Genomic DNA, 19,827 nt, shown 5'->3' on the forward strand with positions numbered 1-19,827 from the left:
ACAGGGAAATCGGGAGTGAATGAGAGAGTATTCGATTTTATCAATAGGTTGAGCGCCGAGGGCGCAAACGATGATTTTTGAGTAGATGGGAATAGGGTGGGTGTCGTTGGCAAGGAATCGTGTGTGAATTGATTACGCTAAACAATGGACCTCAGGAGGGCCCAACTTTATTTCCGGAATCTGTTTATCCCCCTGCCTTGACAACAGGTGATAGATTAGCGCATGATCACACACCGCAATAGGGTGAGACCACGATCGAACATAATCTTAGTTAGGAACACGATTTTCATTTAATCGTTTTCAATAGTATAAATTAAAATATTGCTGAACTTTCCCAGTGGGTGAGTATTGCTCTATACAAATTGATAATTGTTTTACTTTTTCAAATATTTTTTTATAATTTGAACTTGTAAAATAAATTTACTAAGTATTTTTCAATTATGAGTAAATATCTTCGAGAGATAACGCTTTCATACAGCCTATCCGATAGCAATTTATTATCATTTCTAATTTCTCGTGAAGAATGATCCTTGATTTCCAAATCTGGGTGAAAAACGGGACAAAAACGTTTTCAAAAATTGCTATCGAGCACTTACTAACTATGCGATGACCATGAATCACACCATCACGTGGGGCCGCATAACTAAATTTTCATCCCCCATATTATTTTTTCACTTCATCATATCTGATATATAAGACTTGCTCTCAATGCTTTCAGACTTATTTTATTTTGCCATCCACTATAAATATTTATCACACGTGGCATTCCAAATTTTAGGCTAAATTTTCAACCTACATTTTATTTTCCTCATGAAAAATTACAAACAAACGATTATAACATAGCGTTTGCTACTCTTCCATTTACCATAGCATAAAAAAAGCAGTTTGATAAATGCGCACAGAACTTCTCATTTAATTAATAAACTAAAAAAATAATAGTAACTTTCAAAACTAGCAGTTTGCATATCAAAATGACGTTTTAATTTAGCTAGTTCAAACAATCATGTTATATATTTAATCGGATTCGAGAACGTGCAAAACAGTATAAAATTCCCGTGTAACGCAAAAATGAATATCACGGAATCGATAATTATTTTTAGTGACCCTTCAAAAACATATTCCAAGCCATTATTTATTATTACTTTTTCCTTTACGAGTTTTTGATTGATAATGACGGGCATACGTCCTGGCTGCTTATATTTTAATGACGGAAGACGTAAAAGTTAAAGAAAGAAATACAGTTTTTAGGAACGCTCAGTCCACCTCCGATTCGATGATATTCTTCGAAACTGCTTTCCGACGAATTTGAGTGAGAATAATTTTCGAGGCAGAAAATATAACTCTGCATTCCAGCGGAACCATTTAATTCACAGCCAATGCTTATGACAGCTCTCTCGGTGCAGTTTTCCTCGTTATTTTCTTTCAAAAACGTTTTCCTCCGATGATTAAAAAATTAAATAATTTAACCAACAGCTGTTTTATTTTCACTCGAAAAGCTTTGGGCTATTAAAGGGAGAAATTTCCAATTAAAATTCTCCCTCAAGAGAGCTGTAACCGCAATCAAAATCCGATTATGACTGAATATGTGCTGAAAACAGAAATTTCAAATTATAAACAGAAATTCCTGGAGCACGTCACTAGTATTCCAAATAAAATATTTTGAGCTAATGCATACTTTTAGTATGTTTTTTTTTTAATCAATCTCATGTGAGCACTATTTTTCATGAAGTTCAATGAACAAAAGTTAAAAAATAATCTAAGAATTTTTTGTAAAAATAATTAATGTATCATCGGAAAAACAATTAGCCATATTGAAAAAACGGCATTAGACTAGCAACGTGGTACAAGTGTCGAGGAAATAGTTCTGCTAGCTTTTTTGAAACTCTCTTTTGAACTTTGGTCCCTCCTCTCATGTTTGGAATTGATACTGAGAATTATATCTGATAATGTGAATTATATTCATATCACTACATTTACAAAGATCAAGCACTGGCGACATTTTACAAATTATTTTTTTATGCATCAAATCTTCTAAAGTTCAACTTTCAATAGGCAAACCTTCATTATCATGATGAAAATATTCTATGTAGTCAGCTATTTAACACTTTGAGTGCTGGCCGCTTATTTTAAAGCCTTACTAAAAAATCCAGCCATTATTACTAATTTCGCATTTTTTTAAATATTAGCATCAAAAATATATTTATATCGATGAGTATTTCATTAAAAATGGGCTTTGATCTTCTTTATGAATGAGTAGAATAACATTTATTGCTAACTTTCGAATATATATTTTAATAATGAAAACCTACTGTTTTTCAAAAATAAAAAAGTTGCAACAAACGCTGTACCGCCATAAAATGCTTAATATTGTTATTAAGCTCAATTTGAGCTATTTAAACCATGGAAATCATACAAAAGTATTGTTCCAAGCAAATCATTCAAAATCCTGGATGACCAAAAGGGTCACTGCACCCTCAACGAACGGTTCTTTCCTCCAAAGAATTTTCAAACAAAGTAGGCTGAGATAAGGGTTCCGGTAGCTACAGAAGATTTTTCGTCCTCAAGACATTAAAAGAACTCTTTTTCCATCGAGCAGTTGATTTAGAAATAGCAGAACCACTAAGCAGTAAACTGGGAAAGTACCATGGGCGAAATATTACAGCTTCATGCATATGAAGTCAAGTAGATAGAAAGACGAAATATTACGTCCATGGCAATCCTCGCAAGGATTAGCAGGACGTAATATTACGTCCATGGCACGCAAAGTGAAGAGTTCTAACATAAACACTTCACCACAAATGGTATGTACGCTGTGCTGTAATATGCCATGCTAATTTTTATGCTATGATATATCATACAAATAATTTCATTGGATATACCATACAAACAGGGATGCCGACTTACAAAAAATATTAAGGGGGCCCAAACCAGGGATCTTGCCCCGAGAAATTTTATAGGTAGTGAGTTTTAAGTTTTTTTAAAGGATTTTAGAAGAGTCGTATGATCAACATTAGAGCCCCGATAACTCGAATCTCAATATCTGGACACTCCGGGAAAAATCGACAAGTGTGACACATTTTTTCGTCACACCCATAACGAATTTTTGTGGGGGTTCGGGCCCCCTCAGATCCCATGGAGTCGGCGCCACTGCATACAAATAATTTCCTTGGACAAATTCTTGGACATAATATTTCTCGTAACTTTATCTACGTTTTCCTTTTCAGAACCTTTAATTTGTTGAAACTTACATAGAGATCCTTCCAGGCCAAGGCCACTCTACCTTCCGCGAGCTTTTACGCTTAAATTCATACAAATGATTTCATTAAATAATTTTCTATGATACACTCCTGGACATGATATTTCTCCAAGCTTTACTTATTTTTTCCTCAATAGAAACTCATAGAAAAGAGAATAGCTATCAAAGTTTTATTTAATTAATTACATGAATACATTGCGACTGGACGAGTATTCAAACTCAATAACGCCATGTACTAAAATCAAGCTGTACAATCTTAGAGCGTATTCATTGCTGAAATATAAATGTAAAAGTAAAATATTTCACTATAAAATCGATTCACTTTGAGAAAAAACTGTGTACTCTTCTACGGTATTATTATTTTTTATTAAATGCATTTCGCCGCCTTATGGCATCATCAGGGATTTGAAGCTTTTGTTGAATTCTAAAAAAATGAACTGAAGGATTTTAGTCCCTTCTAAAATACACGTTGTATACTTTTACGAAGTGAATCCTAAAGCTATTAGTTACATTCAGTAAAACGGATTGCATTTGAATTATTGGGTACAAGAATCCAATGAGAAAATTGAGTAAATACCATAATTTCCGATAAGCTTTCACTTCAACCCCGCATGAAATGCATGCCTTTGGCTTCATCAACCACCCTCGCTCGACATATAGTAGTATATATATGGGGTAGAGATCGCCGAAGCAGGGTTTCAACATTTCAAAAACATGGCGAGGTCAAGAGAAGGATGAAGAAGATGGCGATAGGAAAAACGCTGATCGAGGCCATAACCGATTTCACAAAAAAGAGTGTATATTAAATACACATATAAAAATACTCAAAACTAAGCTTATGTTTAAGAGCAATGAAAATTAAAAATTATTTGTTTATAACCACTTACAAATAGATGAAACCTTTATATGTTTGAGTGAAGCGCAGATGCCCTGAATTTCCGAAGACAAGAAAATTTAATCTATATGTTTTAGGTAATGTGAAGACTAGAGTGGATTTTGAGATAAATATTATTTTATACGTATACATTTCATTTTTTTTAAGTGTTAATTGCATAGCCAATGGATGCTAATACAGTAATTGACTCTGTAGTCATCTATACAACAGTTCATATACATCTCTTACAAGCGATAACTCTTAGTTAAAGGAATTGCTATCACTTAATTGTTACTCAATTATTTATTTTCAAAATTTTGACTGAATACTCGTGAAAAACGGCCTACCTTGACTGTCCTTGCGTCACCCGATAGATGTACCCATGAATCTCTGCTTCCCGAATTGCACGTTAAATTCTCGTGTTGCATATCGTCAAGGATATAGTTGCGCGGATACGGAGATTACATCACACTCATTCATTTCGAATACACAACTTTAATAATTGGAACCTTCAATGAATAATTTATAGCTTGATATCAAGGTCCTGGAATGAGCCAAATTCATCTCGATTGAATATTGAGATTATGGTTAGACTTTGATAACAATAATCCATTTATACAAACAAATAGCTGAAGTTCAACATTAACCTCATAATTCACAGTGTCCGGCGATGTCTGGTGGAAATGTTTTATATCCATGAGAATAAACTAAAATGGTAACCTTCCACACAATTTTATTTACTATAGTACCGACCCGGTTTCTTGACACTACGAGTCGAAACCGGGTCGGTACTTTAGTAAATAAAATTGTGTGGAAGGTTACCTATTTAGTTTATTCTCATGGTCATTAACCTCATGCTACAACTCATGTTATTTAGCATAAGTGAGGATAAAATTAACATCAAGCTACTCCACAGGTAGGATTATTTTCACTCAATTATCTCATCTTTGTCGCACCGAAGCAATATTGAGCTATTATGTTAAATAACTACCATTTTCACGATTCAATTCTCACACGGTTTAGTTGCATGGTTCAGTGCTGGATCGTGCGTAGTGCGGGGAAGAAAACTGAGAACTTTCTCCCTCATGTGAAACATTTTATGCTGTAGCCAATTATTTCATTTCGAGTCAAAGGTTAAAGGAAGGCATACACAATCTTTCAGTCAAAATGAATCATTAATTATGGCTTATGTGACACCCTGAGGACCTAGAAATAATCATATGGTGCTGATAAATGGCAATAGGTTTATCTACGCCCTTCGGAACATTCAAAAGGAAGTTTCGATTAGCTTTCTGCTCCTGAATCTACATTTTCATTCATTTTTATCGTTTATATTTATTAATAGATACTGCAGATTAAAAGTTTTATATTCAATTTATACGCCTAATATTGCTTTTAAAAAACTTAAGCATATGGATATTAAAATATATGACAATATGAAGAGGTGTTAACTGAAAAACGTATTCATTGCATTATTCACACACTCTCTGGCTTTACTTTCATTTTTGAAACTGAAGAATACCACGCACAAAAGAAGCATCGTTTTCAAGTAATTACAAAAATTTTGGACCGTGCAGTTCCTTTAGATCGCACAAACACCGAGGAAACTCCTTGACACACGCGGTTCTGATACAAGAAGTTGTTAATCCGCCACGCCCGCGTAAACGCATGGGTCACGGAAGTTTTCCCTGAATCCGCTATCTCTCTCTCCATTGCAGCTTCGATACGGATTACTCTCACACACACAGCCACGAAGAAAGGCCAACATCATGTTATGGTGGTTCTAGGGAGATAACACGGGGTTTGTATATGGTCCCCCCTCAGGGGACCGCCGGGAGTCACCAAGACTGTGTGGGGGATAGCGACTACAGAAGCGCCGCCGGTGGTGAAAAGGGAGGAGTTCCTCCTCCTTGCGGGCGGATCTCCTCGGGAGTTTTGGAAACTTCATTATACAGCCCTATATCCAGTGCCTTTAACGCAAATCTCGTCGATCCGAGTTTCGGCTTAAGAGCGTCGAAAAGTTCAGAGTGGTGGAACTCCTCCGGCTTCCCTTTGTTGCCACTCATTGGCTGCAAGCTGCTTAATATTTATGGCCCTTGTTATACGTATACACCCCAAAGGGAAGGAGATCCACTTGTTATTCAGATCAAGGAAATGAAAAGGACATGAAGAATAGCATGAAAAACCAGACGACATTAATTTTTATCCACGTTGAAAACAACAACACGCAAACTTGCCGTAAAGCGGCTTAACGAGATCCACCAAGTGAAATATTTCAATAATCACCACGCATCAGTCATGAAATTTAACTTCACTCCTGTCGTAGATGACACAAATTAGAATTAATTACGGCAGATCCCGAGCGAAGCCATGATTCGTTAATCGAGCTATGGGAAGGTACTTGAGCAAATATTTTAAAGAGAGATCCAACTTTGTACTTATCAGACCTTACCTCGAACACGAGGCGAGCGTATGGGATCCGGCGCAAAAACATTTAATCCGAAAACTAAATGAAATACAACGGATATCAGCGCGATTCGTCAAAAACCAACAAGAGGGGACAAAGAGCCTTACACAGACTTCGCACGAATTGGTTTAGGGGTCATTAGAGACTCGAAGACTGCGCGCTAATATCCAATTGCATGACCTATTACGAAGAGATAACTTATAGAGTGATAGGGAGATCATAATCTCTAGTTCTCACTATATTTCCATGCCTGGAAGAAACGATCAAATAAGAGAGATATTCTGCCTAACGTTAAGCCATAGGAATTAGTTGTTCGCCGAGCAATAAAGAATTTTAATAAATGCCAGGTGGTAATCAGGCGATCTTAATTTTTTTCTGTTCTCAAACAAGTTTACGGCTGGTGCCCCAACACATGGTATTAAAATCGACTTTAAGCATTCGATGCTACACAAACGATTGACAATGGCCGCACACGGAGGCCATATGCAAAGAATTTTTTTTCAAAATAGACAGAGTAAATGCATTTTTTCAGTAAAAATGCATTTACATTTTCCATTCTGAAAAAGTTGTTGTCTATTATTGCCCATTGTCAAACGTGATCTATTTTAGAGTACTTGGTAGAGATCTTAGGGCAACTGATGAGCGCAACCTTCATGGTTCACCTTCAATTAAGACTAGAATAAGGAGAAATAAGAGACTTTTTCAAGTTATAGCCGCTTTTGGGCGAGAAGCGCGGCTTTCGGTTGTTGTAAGATAGTAAAGTTAAGCTCTTGTGAACGACGATTGCAAGCAACAGAATTATTTTGACATAAAAATTTTGCAAGTCTTATGGTGCTGTCTATTTAGAAATCAGGAAATCTGATAGCATTTACGATGTGAAATACACTTTTAAAATCAAAAACGGAATCTATTTACTTCCGCTAAAGTTTCAACAGGAATAACTATGATAAAAGATCTGATTACAACCCAAAATTTAATTGATATTGAGTGTGTTTTGGCATGATTATTTGTCACCTAATATTACTCGCATACCTTTAAGCATATTCACCTTAATTAAAATTAAGCACAGATTTATATACCAATTTTGACTTTCATGCCATCATCATCTAAAGCCCTAGCGTCAAAAAATATTCTACATTAAAACATTGCGTCCCAAATTCTCTTTAGAGCAACTTTTAAACTTAAAAAACCCTAATCCTGGTTTATTTCTTTTAATAACTAGCGAGGAGAAAACAGTGATCCAGTGCAGGCTAAAAGGCTCAACGTCAATGTTTTTTTATCCTTATTTACGGAGAGAGTAAAAAATCACCTCCCTTAGAAGTCAAGGCCAAGAGTGACGTTGACTTCCAAATAAATAATTCAGGAACCGTTTCGCGCCCAAGGAAACCCGAGTTCTCGGCTAAGCTTTATTCACACAAATCCGGATATTTGTTTTACCCTCCCATCGCATGCCATTGTTTCAGCGTGTAAGGGTATTCTTCATTCTTAATGAATTTTTAACAATCCCTCACTGAGCACGCAGGCTTTTTATTTACAATTAACGTTCCAAGAACTTTTATTACAACATGGCAAAAAACTAAATAAAAAAAACGATGGACAATGATTTGAATGATGAGAAACAATTCAGTGAGCTAATAAATTCTTAATTTTTTATTATTAAAAATGTATTGTGTCGAAAAACTCCGGATTCAATGTAATTGAATTTATTACGACTCTTCTGAGAGATGATGTTGGATTTGTTTTAAGCAAACGTGGTGTTGATTATGATTTCTAAAGAAAAGAAAATCTTTCAAAACATCTGCTTGTGTTGGAATTTGAAAGCAAAACTAACTTTACCAACTGCATCGGCAATTAGCAAATATTTGGCGTGAAAATGTTTTCATCATTCGACTTTTAACAAAAAATACTCTTAATTGGTTTGAAAGAGAGAATTATATTAGCTGTAATCAAATATGCTACCGGTTTTTTATGCAAAAAGAGAGCTATAAAGAGTCAACTTTCACTTTCATTTTTTTACACATCATTGCATTGTGGATGAAGTCGATACTTCTTGGAAATTCCATTATATATTTTGCTTTTGCTTAAGAAATGTATTTTATGAGTGGATTTCGATTTCCTATTCATCATCGTTCACTTTCAATTTTTTAGCCTTTTTATTGAATTAAAACTCAAACGTGAGACGCTTTGGAATGTAACAAGGAGTTTATACGATGTTAGCCGGCCTAGGTGGCGGAGGGGTAACGTCCACGCCTGCCAAACCGAAGATCGCCCAGGTAGGTTACCCCTACCCAGGGCATGGTTGTGTGTGATGGTTATTGTTTCATATTGCATTACATGAGCTGTTTTCGGGGCGATATAAATAAACAAAAATAAATTATAAAAAATATCAGCAGGCAAATGTCTACTTTTTATCCTATGCACGAAGAGTTAAAACGAGTAGGCTGTAATATCAAGAAACCCATACAATGTGAGCGTTATCGAATGCTATATTGTACGCAGCACCTGATGATGACGCTAAGCCGTCGACACCAGTAGCCAGTAACAATAATAAAAAGTGGACAAATGTAATTTGAACAGAAATTTGTCTTCTATATTTGTTAATCAAACGGTGCAAAAGATTTTTCTCCTAAACAGATTTAGGTACAAAAATTGATAGAAGAAATAAACAGAACCCTGGTGGCAAAGAGATAAGAGTGAGTTTCTGTTTTTGAGCTGACATCGAATGGAAAATTAAATGCATATGTAAAAAAATATCGAATTGATCTCGTTGGTTTCCTGACTTAATTTATGTACCTAACTCTGTTTAGAAAAAAAATCTCTTTTACCCCTTGGCTTCTCACACACTCTAATCAAGTGGTCACTGCTTAAATAGATATGCACGTTCAATGCCAGTTAGCCCTTCCTGAACGAGAGCTGCTACTGGTAGAAATTCAATTTCTAGACTTATCACGTTAACAATGTGAAAATTTTCCACTCGACCACAATTATTGTGGCAGCGACATCTTTCGCCATTAAACCTCACAACACAAAATAACACGTGAAGTAAATCTTTCCAGAATAGATCTGACACTATATTCATTTTTGATGATACTTTGACGCAACATTGGGTTATAATGGGTTAAGTGATGATCAACTTTTAACTCGTTCCACTTTACCCGCAGGTTTACTACGAGCGCGTCAACTCGCACGCGGCAGGGGGCTGCTTCGTGTTCGCCTACTGCGGGGTCCGGGATGCCTCCCGCCCCCTCGGGGGCCTGGCCCGCCACCCCGTCACCCGGGTCCGCTTCTCCAAGGGCTTCGCGTTCGCCAACGCGGAGGCGGCCGCCGAGTTCGAGGAGCAGAGGGCGCGCTTCTTCGCCGAGCACGAGCGATACGACGACTACATGGAGATGCGAGAGGGGTTGGACCTCCACGGCGTGCCCTTCCGGGAGGGCATGGTGGCGTGCAGGGATCCAGACAGACCGCCTTGGTTCGCGCGACGCTTCGTCTTCTGGCTCCTCTCTGCCGCCCTTCTCTCCTGGCCGCTTAGGGTCCTCATCGAATACAACACGGCAACCGTCCACTACCAGGTGGGTGGCATATGGGCAACGCCAAGCCTTGAGCGCATTCAGTCCCGTATTTACTAAAAATACGACACAGCTTTTTTATTTATCTCAATGAATGTTTGCAAGTTATTGTGGAAGATGACTGCTGCAGACTTGGCAGTTTTCCTTAAGGAGCATTTCCACTGTGTAACATGTTCTACGAGTTACTTGTACGTAACGAGTTACTTGTAACATTTTTTTATAACAAGAGTTCAGCGGAACCAAAAATGCACAAATAACATGTTACCGATTCAGTCCTAGCCCACCCCTCAACTGGCTATCCCCACCACGCGCCTCACCTCTGCTCTATAATATATGTTATGCATTTTCCCACTTCGTGCGGGAAACCAAAAACTTGTTATATAACACGACTTTTTGTTTTGTAACACAATGTTACATGTAACTTTTTCGTAAAACATGTTGTGTGTAACTTGTTTATATAACATGTTACATTGTGTAAACGCACCTTTAGGTTAAGTTAAAAAGTTCATGAAGTTGACTAAACGGTTACTTGTATGGGACGCGGAGTCATTTACTGCACTGGCGTGCCTAAATTTTTGAATTTATTTTTAGGATAAAATTTAGAATAAAATTTTCTTTAAAGTGACGAATTATTAATTATTTAAGCATGCACCTAAGCTCAGGTATAAATTTGCAAAGTGCAGCGGCACATCATTTTGACGCCGACATTAGAGTCGTATTCCAGAACCTAACTCAAACTTGAGCACTGACTCCACTTCCGTAGTTCAGATCTCAAACTCAGGTTGAGTTGCAGTGGTGGTATGGTATTTCAAGGAGGCGACCGACTGATGAGGGAAATTTGCGACATGAGGGAAAGGTATGGAAGGGAAAGTGGAGAGCAATCGGCATTAGCCTGCTCTTACCGAAAGGCGCCAAGGGGACCACGGCTTAACTTCCCATCCGACGAACGGAGTGTTGTGCTTGAAATGGCCTCAACACGACATTCAAGCAGGGATCGGGTAATCTCTGAAAAGTCTCTGCCATCGCCGGGATTTAAACCCGAGCCCAAAGGGTGGAAAGTCAACACTCTAGCCACCACACCAACCCTATCCCCTTAAATTCGAGTTAGTGTGCGTATTTTAGAAACTAACTTCAACTCAACTCACTTCAGCTAGATTAATAGTGGTAAAATTTACAAGATAAGACATTAACCTACACTATATTCATTCCTCGTTTCCTGCCTATTAAAAACTAGCATAACTGGAGAACAATATCACACGTAGAAGTATTTTAACGAGAGATATTTCATTTCAAAATTGTGTGGGAATGGCGGCGTACATCTTGAAATCTCTTTGAGTTTGAACTTTGCTGAGGTCTCGTAATACTAACATGGCAACCGAGTCGAGATTGAGTCGGGATCGCGACTCATGGTCATTCTGGCTGTTCTAACATTTTTTGTCTACCGTTTGATGCTTAAGGGTCTTCTCATGGCTACATTATAAGTGAGAAATTTTTCCACTTTCACTGGTAAAACGAACGTATAATGAATAAAGTACTATGCAAAAATATTTTTTAACAAAAAAGAACTGTTTTCCAAGGAACTGAAAAGAGTAAAATAAAAGCTATGAGCTAGACAGAGTCTATGAATTATTTTCTTCATATGTAACGAAAACAATTGGGCGCATATTCCACTATAATACTCAATTTATACGTAACATCGTCTAAAATGCAGTTGTAAAACTAACTGTTGCTCATTCTATTTCGTAGTTTAATTATGTTATAGTATTAAGTATAAATTGCTGAGTGACATAGTGGAAAATATGCCCAGCTATTGTCGTTGCACATTAAGCAAATAATTCAGAGACTGTCAGGCTCATAGAAATTTTTAAATTCTTTTTAATCACTTAGAAAAACGTTGTTTGGAGAACATCAAGTTATCGAATGTATTAAGGCTTCACCCAGAATTGGAATACGGGAACCATCTATCAGTAGCCAATTTCACAACGTAGTGCGCCTCGCGCAATTTTGATGATACTCCACTTGATGATAAATTACGAGCCATTCACGATAGCCCCTGCACTTTGCCAGAGCGATTTTCAATTATACACATGTTCCTATTTGAAAAAGTTTTACACACATAAGCCGTAGCCCTTCCCAACAGTCACTCCAAAGAGTCTCCATAGAGAAGACCCAATTCCATTCCATAGAAGGCTGACATCTGTTGCCACTTCGGTCGCATTTTAATTGGTTTTCAAAAATGTCCGCGGCATGGTGATGAGTGCAAAGCGATCCAATAATTTTTTCAATATTTTACATAATAATGTTTGTAATTACGATTAATTAATAGCATTGAAAAGTTATGAAATTGATATATCACATCTTCACGCATTTCGGTTAATACCCTTCATCATACCTAATTGCCCCGTAAAATCGGATCGATTTATCCGTTAGCGACACGAGTGGCGACTTTTGTAAACCCATTAAAATGCGCAGTGGGTGAGGACACATTTAGAGGCCGACTTGAGGATCCTCTTTTGTAATATTCGCGAGTCACTCACTCAATGACTCAACTCAGATAAATCCGTTAGACAAGCGTGGAGCTCACTCCAGGCTAAGCCATAGGTGTCTAAATTATACATTAGAGTGGGCCGAAAAATGAATTTTTTTCGGGATCAAATTTTCTCATGCAGGAAAGTTGTCAACCAATACCAAGATCACAGATCCAAATTTTCAATTATCCACAATGAGCATTACAAAAATTAGCTTTTGCTATAGCTAACTCGTATCGTTAAAAACATTTCGCCCTACACTTTACACGCGACATTGGATAACTTTCGTTTTTTCGTCACGTTGTTTATAAAATTTACACAATCAAACCACGAGATAAAAGTGTCTATTTCTCCTTCGGTTGGCATATTACAACCATTTATATTTAGACAAGATAGCCATTTTCCCATGGGTTTTCAACAAGACTTTCCTCCTTACAACTCTTTACAGACCAGTGCTATCATAAGGAATTAGTATAATTGTTTTTCCAGAACACCATATACTCGAATACTTACTTATATTCGGGTAGATAATCCAAGTCATGCTCTAATTATTAATTATATTATATATTTTTGCGACTGCCTAAATAGTAGGCGTCTATTATATGTAAGTAGGTACATATGGATCTGATACGTCATCGTAGCTACCAGCCTCCTCGTGACATGGATGTTTTGGCAGCAATACTTTTTCCTTCTCAAAAAAATTGCGTAAAAGAGCACTATACTTCTATCTATCAATATTCACTACAAATGCCAACATTTAAATTCATGCGTTTGAGGATAGAGAAAAACACATACCGTATCAAGGGATCCAACTGTGGCATATTGCTATCTGAAATTGACGCTTTATTTTATTATGACATTGCAATAATGATGGCTTCTTAAACATAATTTGGCAATCAATGTTAGAAATTAAAAAGCATTGATGGGAATCAGGCAAAAATTAACTACGTTAGAGAGTGGGTTTTTACAGGTAAAAATACCTAAATAATCTGAAGCAGAAAACCAGAATAAGTAATTATGATAGTAGTATTTTTTAACTGACACTGACACAGACAAAAATAATTCTTTCAATAAGAAATGGAAAGGAATTAACTCATCCCAAATTAATTGACTCATAGCAGGAAAATGAAACAGCAATACATAGCTTATTCCCATGGCGTTGGCATTAAACCATTGGCCATTTTCTGCCAATAGTGATTTTAAAAATGATTTAAAACGACCTGTTGAGTCACGAAATTGCCTACTTACGATAAAAATCATGTGTCTTGCCTTGAAAAGATTCGGAACCCTTAAATACACAATATTCAATATCATAGAGCATATTTTGACGCGCAGCCAGGTGGAGGAATATAACATCGTTTCTTTGAAAAAAAATACGTCCAGATAGATCTTACTTCGTAAGTGCTATGGAAATTATATAAAATCGAGGGTGAACTTAATTACTACAGCGTATCGTTATATTTACGCCCGAATTCATGCGTCGCGCTATGACATTATCGGTTGCTAGAATGAAAGCAAGTGGTTCAGGCTTAATGTGAGAATGATAATGAGACTCACTTGATTGCAATCACGTACTCCCTCCGATGAAGTTGACGGGCTGAAATTATCTGGAACAAGTTTTGATATGTGTAACACGAGCAGCATGCGCGAATATCAACCGCAACAGGCCGATGAAACCCACGATAAAACGGATGGAGCGCTGTCTCCTCGATGCTGTTTACAAAACAAACACGAATCGTATTTATGACGCACATGCCACGTAGCGGGCGTTATTGCAATTAGAGACGCCGATTGATGCCACTGCGTTGATCTATGCATATTTGCGAGGACTATGAGAGAATATTTGACGTTTATTACTGTTTCGAAATGTGATGAAAGCTTGGATTCAGAAGGAAAAAGATTTACAGGTGGGTAAGAACGATTAAAACCGCCATGCTGGCGGTAATTATGATATCTGAAAATGGATATTCAAAGTAAAAGCACCAAAATATACGACATGGACCTTTTACAAACGACTAGGTATATTTACAGATTTTTCACTTTCATTTAAAAATAACAGAAAACATTCTATATTTATGTTCTGATAAATATTATAACACTGCAATATTATTAGCTGTGATACAATGTAAATTTGACTTTCGCATTAACATCCGGTATTCATATGCAATATTAAAAGGAATAAAAATAAATTTGCCTGTATTTACTGACACTAAAATGGATGACTATGTACCAAATTAGAAACGACTTTTCTTCTTGAAGCATAACTCTCAGATTTTCAATGCCAAAGATGGAGAATGAGCGAAATGTTTTGTTATCAGCTGTGATCAGTAAACATCCATGGATATAAATCAGCGTGCTACGATTATCCGATGGCATTGCCGTCATGAGAGAGTCAGAGAATGATTCGAACTGAATTCTAGTAAAAAATGAGTAGGATATTACGTATATATTAGCAAAAATAAACACAATGAAAACTGAGATATTAGAAGTGAAAAAGTCGGGAGCGACATTAAAATGGGGAAACAAAAAATGGAAGAGATGGATGAATTCTGTTGTTTGGGAAGCAGGATAACTAGAATGGGAGAAGCTAGAAAGAAATTATCAGCAGAATAGCCCCGGCGAAAAGAGCATTCCGCCAAAAGAAAGATCCACTTACAGCGGGCAATTTAAGCTAAGGGGGAAGGAAATTATTCATCAGAGCATACATTTGGGGTATGCTTCACTGCAGAAGTGAGGCATGGATAATGACAGCATCGGAGATATCAAGGGCGGAGCCTTTCAAAATAAGGTGCTCCGGAAGAATGAGGGGGATCAAATGGATCGACCGAGCAACTAACTAATGAGGAAGTTCTAAGAAAAGTAGGAAATCGAGGGATCTGGGTTCGTATCCTGGTCCAGGCGAATTATTTTATTCTCTGTGGATTTTACGCACAACTTCGACGAAAATAACCAGAAAACCATGGAGAGACCTGCAACCCAGCTTTGCAAAAGCCTCAAGCAGAAATAAATGCACACATTTTACGCAATGGACAGTGAAAATTTGGAAATGGTGATGACGAACGGACTTAATAAGCAACGAAGCAGGAAACTCAACGAAAATCTAGTTCTGGTATATTTACACGTGTTTATTAACACCCAGGGAGAAATTTTCCGTGATTACATCATTTGGCTTATCCAGAATTTGGACCAGGATCTCCAAATATGTCATCGGTCATGTATGCTACCAGTTGCACCAAAAACAGTATTTAAACGTTAGAATCCCGGCTAAGCGGAATGACTATTTTCATGGAGAATTCCTCCACTAGTGTGATTAACTTTACATCCGTGCGCGTGACTGCGCACAAAGTCGCTTGTCTATTAAAATACTTGAAGTACACGAATTTTGAAAAATAAATGTCAGCTCTTTTAACTACGGCAGATAAATTTTAAACTTATTATGCATGCATATCATAAATGACACAGCAAAAATTTCATATCTTACGCTTTAATGTCAATGTACCGTTTCCGAATAGTGAGTTCACTCGAGCGTTATCAAAAACGGCTACTTTTTTCGCCTAAACAGCAGTAAAAAATAAATATGAAATTTCTTATGCCAAAATTAACACTTAGCTATTAAAGACGCAGAAAATAACTATTAAAATTATAACCAGAATGAGGACATATTTTCTGTGCACAAATTATGCCGGAATAACCACGAGAAAAAAAGGTGACTACGCTATCAGCATTTCCTACAATTTTTTTTAAATCTTCCTGTAACCTTTCCTCCAACTTTCCATACTCATTCGCTATGCCCGGCACGCTCATATATAGCCAAGGCACATTCAACTCACTACTTTCAAATCCTTCCCTTACTAGCCTACATTCATAATTAAATATCTAACTACCCCCGATATTAGACATTACGCGAATGCTCTCCATGAACACGAAGAGTCTGAACTGAATAACGCTCCAATCCATATTAAAATTTTAACTCGTCTTCCTTTTGTACTCTGAGTCACATTTCCCCTCATTAATACCGTCATCGCCTCCTTCGTTAATTCCTGCTCATTCAATCCAACTGTTCCCTTTATATTCTTGAAAATGAACTCTCATTCATTAAAATTTATATCCACGTAGCCATTTTTCATTTTATTACCAGTGTACCTTAATTTTGCCCTTTTCCTGAATAAAACCTTATTAAGAATGTTAAATCATCAAAATCTGGGATATTACACGAGGATTTCAATCTTCAAGTCACATGCCAAAAGTAAAGGAATCATCTTAGTCAAAACACCTACCGAAAAAATACAAATTGAGAAAAATTATCGGGCAACTTGAAATGAAAGAGACAAAGTTATGCTTTTAATCCTTCGCAGATGAACTAATTTCATTCCTAATATAAAAGTTCTTACGTTAAAATATATCAGAGGTTGAAGTCCTTAATGAGCTTTAGATGAGTTTAGATAATAGAAACAAGGTTTTTGTGGCACATTAAATAACATTCACTTAAATATTTTTCTAGAAATAGTAATTTTTGGATTTTAGAACCAAATACATCCAGTCTACAAACAAAAAAATCCTATCACATTCAAAACTGGTGAGCGAATAAGATATCGACATCTTAAATTTTTAAGTGAATAAAAATCAAAACGATGATGAAATTATTCATTTACGATATTTATTTTTATCTTGTAGCCAACACTTTCCAATGCATTGCAGATATTCTGAGGGAAAAACTTCTTCAAAAAGCCTCCCCTAACAAAATTGTTCCCTGGCTACCATGCTGGTTTAGAGACACCTATCAACTGAAAACAACCAAATCCACTAATGAATTAATTTAGATAGACCATATACCTCACTTCCAAACCCGAGGACAATCCATCTCTCACCCAACCGCATCCAGTTAGGCCGTCCATTGACCGAGTGGAAATGGAGATTACCAGATTATCAGATTTCCGAGATGGTTTTACGCACAGCGCATTATGAAGCCACTTGAGACCGACATTAATGCATTGAGCATAAGCTGGCGAAGAATCTGGGATCCGAACTCCCCAGTCATTATCCTACTCAAAATTGAATTTTCCACCGCTGCCACAGCGATGAATAACTAAAACCCAATCCACAAAAGAGGCCCACCTGTAAATGGAGAAAAAAAAGGACGGGGAATATATTTTTTTCATGCTGCCGCATGGTCGCGAAAATATCCTTTTCCTTCCCCCTTTATCCTTATCCCTTTCTTCTCCCCTCGACCCTTTTCGGCCATTTTTATAAAGTGCGCACAGGTGTGAGGGAAGAAAGGGCACCGAAGGGTATGAGCATGCAATTTTCATCAACCTCGCCCCCTTACCACCTCCATCTCTTTATTTACGGTCTGCGTGCCTCGGAGCAGTTGTGCTCGCGGAAAAAATATAGATACCATAACAAGGAGGCTGCACGTACGTAAAATCAAGTGCGGCAGAGCACTTTTCACTGGGTAAAGTAGATCAAATACTTGATGATATCAGGGATACATATAAAGAATATTTGCGGCATAGCCCTGAAGAAATTACGATTCGTAAAGCGTATTGTGGGAAGATTTTCGGATGAGAAAGGTGCTATTTCGCTCTCGTCCGACCGCACCTTGAATAGACAGCGAGCGTATGGGATCCGGTGCAGAAAGACTTAATCCGCGAACTGAATAAAATACAAAGGAAGGCTGCGCGTTTCGTCAAAAACTGCTACGGGCGTACAGACAGTGTTACCCAGATGTTAAGCGAATTAGGTTGGGAGCCGTTGGAGACTCGGAGGCTGCGCGCTAGGCTTAGATTGCTTGAACAATTGAGAATGGATATCTTTAAGAGCGACACAGTGAACATAATATTAGAGCCACACTATATTTCCAGATCCGATAGAAGCGATTAATTACGAGAGATGTTTTGCCGAACGGATAGATATGGGAATTCGTTTTTCCCCCGAACCATAAAGGACTTTAATAAACGCTAGTCCCAACCTCGTTAGAGCACTTCATTTTTTTCAGTTGTAAACGGCTGGTGACCTAACACCCCCTGCCACACGCCTTTTAGGCAGCTCGCGGGGTATTATGTAGATACCTCTGCGGTTAAGTCATGGGCTTACCCAGCGAGGGGCAGAGGGAGGCAGCTGCTCCCCCCCCCCCCCCCCCCCCAGAAGCAAAAAGGGCAAAAGTCTTAAAGCAAAATCAGCACTACATTGAAACGAAAGTATTCAACAAATTTTCTTTAAACACACGAAAAATGATATGTATTAGTATAAGATTGTAACTAACATAAAACTATTTTTTCAAGGAAATAATCTCATAAATTAATAACGTGCCGTTATAATTTTCTTAAAATTTTGGTTTCATTCACCTTTTACAGCTAAAATGTCACAACTTGGCTTTCCCTCCCTTAGACCATGGCTTGCCCACCCCCCTAGTTATGATCCTGAGTTTGCCCTTGGGTGAAGTGGATGTGGAGTGAAGTGAAGTACGAATGTGAATACAAAAGTTGAATTTCACAAATGAAACAGTGACTTGGTTTTCTTCCTCAGATTTATTTTCTTAGTCCAACATATTTCTTTACATCAGTGCCATTGTGGTGTAATGGACCACAATGGATCTCGCGAGATCACAAAAGATGGCCCTTTCACAATGATCCCGTTTATTGATCCACCGAGCAAAAATCAAAGGTTGCAGTTTACACCTCAGCTGTTGACCAACCCTTTATACATTAATTCAGAGCCTGCATGATTCACGCAATAAAAATTACGACGGGTAATTTCAGCTGCGACATAATTGACGTAAGTGGCAAACGAATACGTACCTACTCTATAGGCCTAATGATATCGTCTAAATCTATCTATTGTGAATTGAAAATGGAATTCCGATTTGGAAGAGAGGATAGGACCGGCTGATTTGCAAAATGCTTTATTTAAATCTTCCTTAACCGGCAGAAAGCCTAAACTAAAGCCGAATTGTGAAAAAGAAAAGAGTACGGCATTTATTTCAAATGCTGTAGTTCAATATGGCCAAGTCTGAATATTCATAGCAAGACTTTTTTCCGGAGGTGGCTGTGGCACATAAAATGAGAAAATGATGATAGCTCCGAAATGAATTTTCCAATAAAAATCTAAGCCACTCAGGTTTTGAAAGTAAAAATTAT

General features: G+C 37.4%; 1 protein-coding gene across 1 annotated transcript in view; it reads left to right on the forward strand.

The window, feature by feature from the left end:
• The window catches only part of LOC124153224 (transmembrane protein 151A-like), a 135,592-nt gene that overhangs the window by 108,632 nt on the left and 7,133 nt on the right, over positions 1 to 19,827 (forward strand). The window contains exon 3 of the mRNA XM_046526323.1: positions 9,759 to 10,166. Coding sequence (XP_046382279.1) covers positions 9,759 to 10,166 — 408 coding nt within the window. The remainder of the gene's footprint in view (positions 1 to 9,758; positions 10,167 to 19,827) is intronic.

Source organism: Ischnura elegans, chromosome 2 (genome assembly GCF_921293095.1).
Source record: "Ischnura elegans chromosome 2, ioIscEleg1.1, whole genome shotgun sequence".
Taxonomy (NCBI): Eukaryota; Metazoa; Arthropoda; class Insecta; order Odonata; family Coenagrionidae; genus Ischnura; species Ischnura elegans.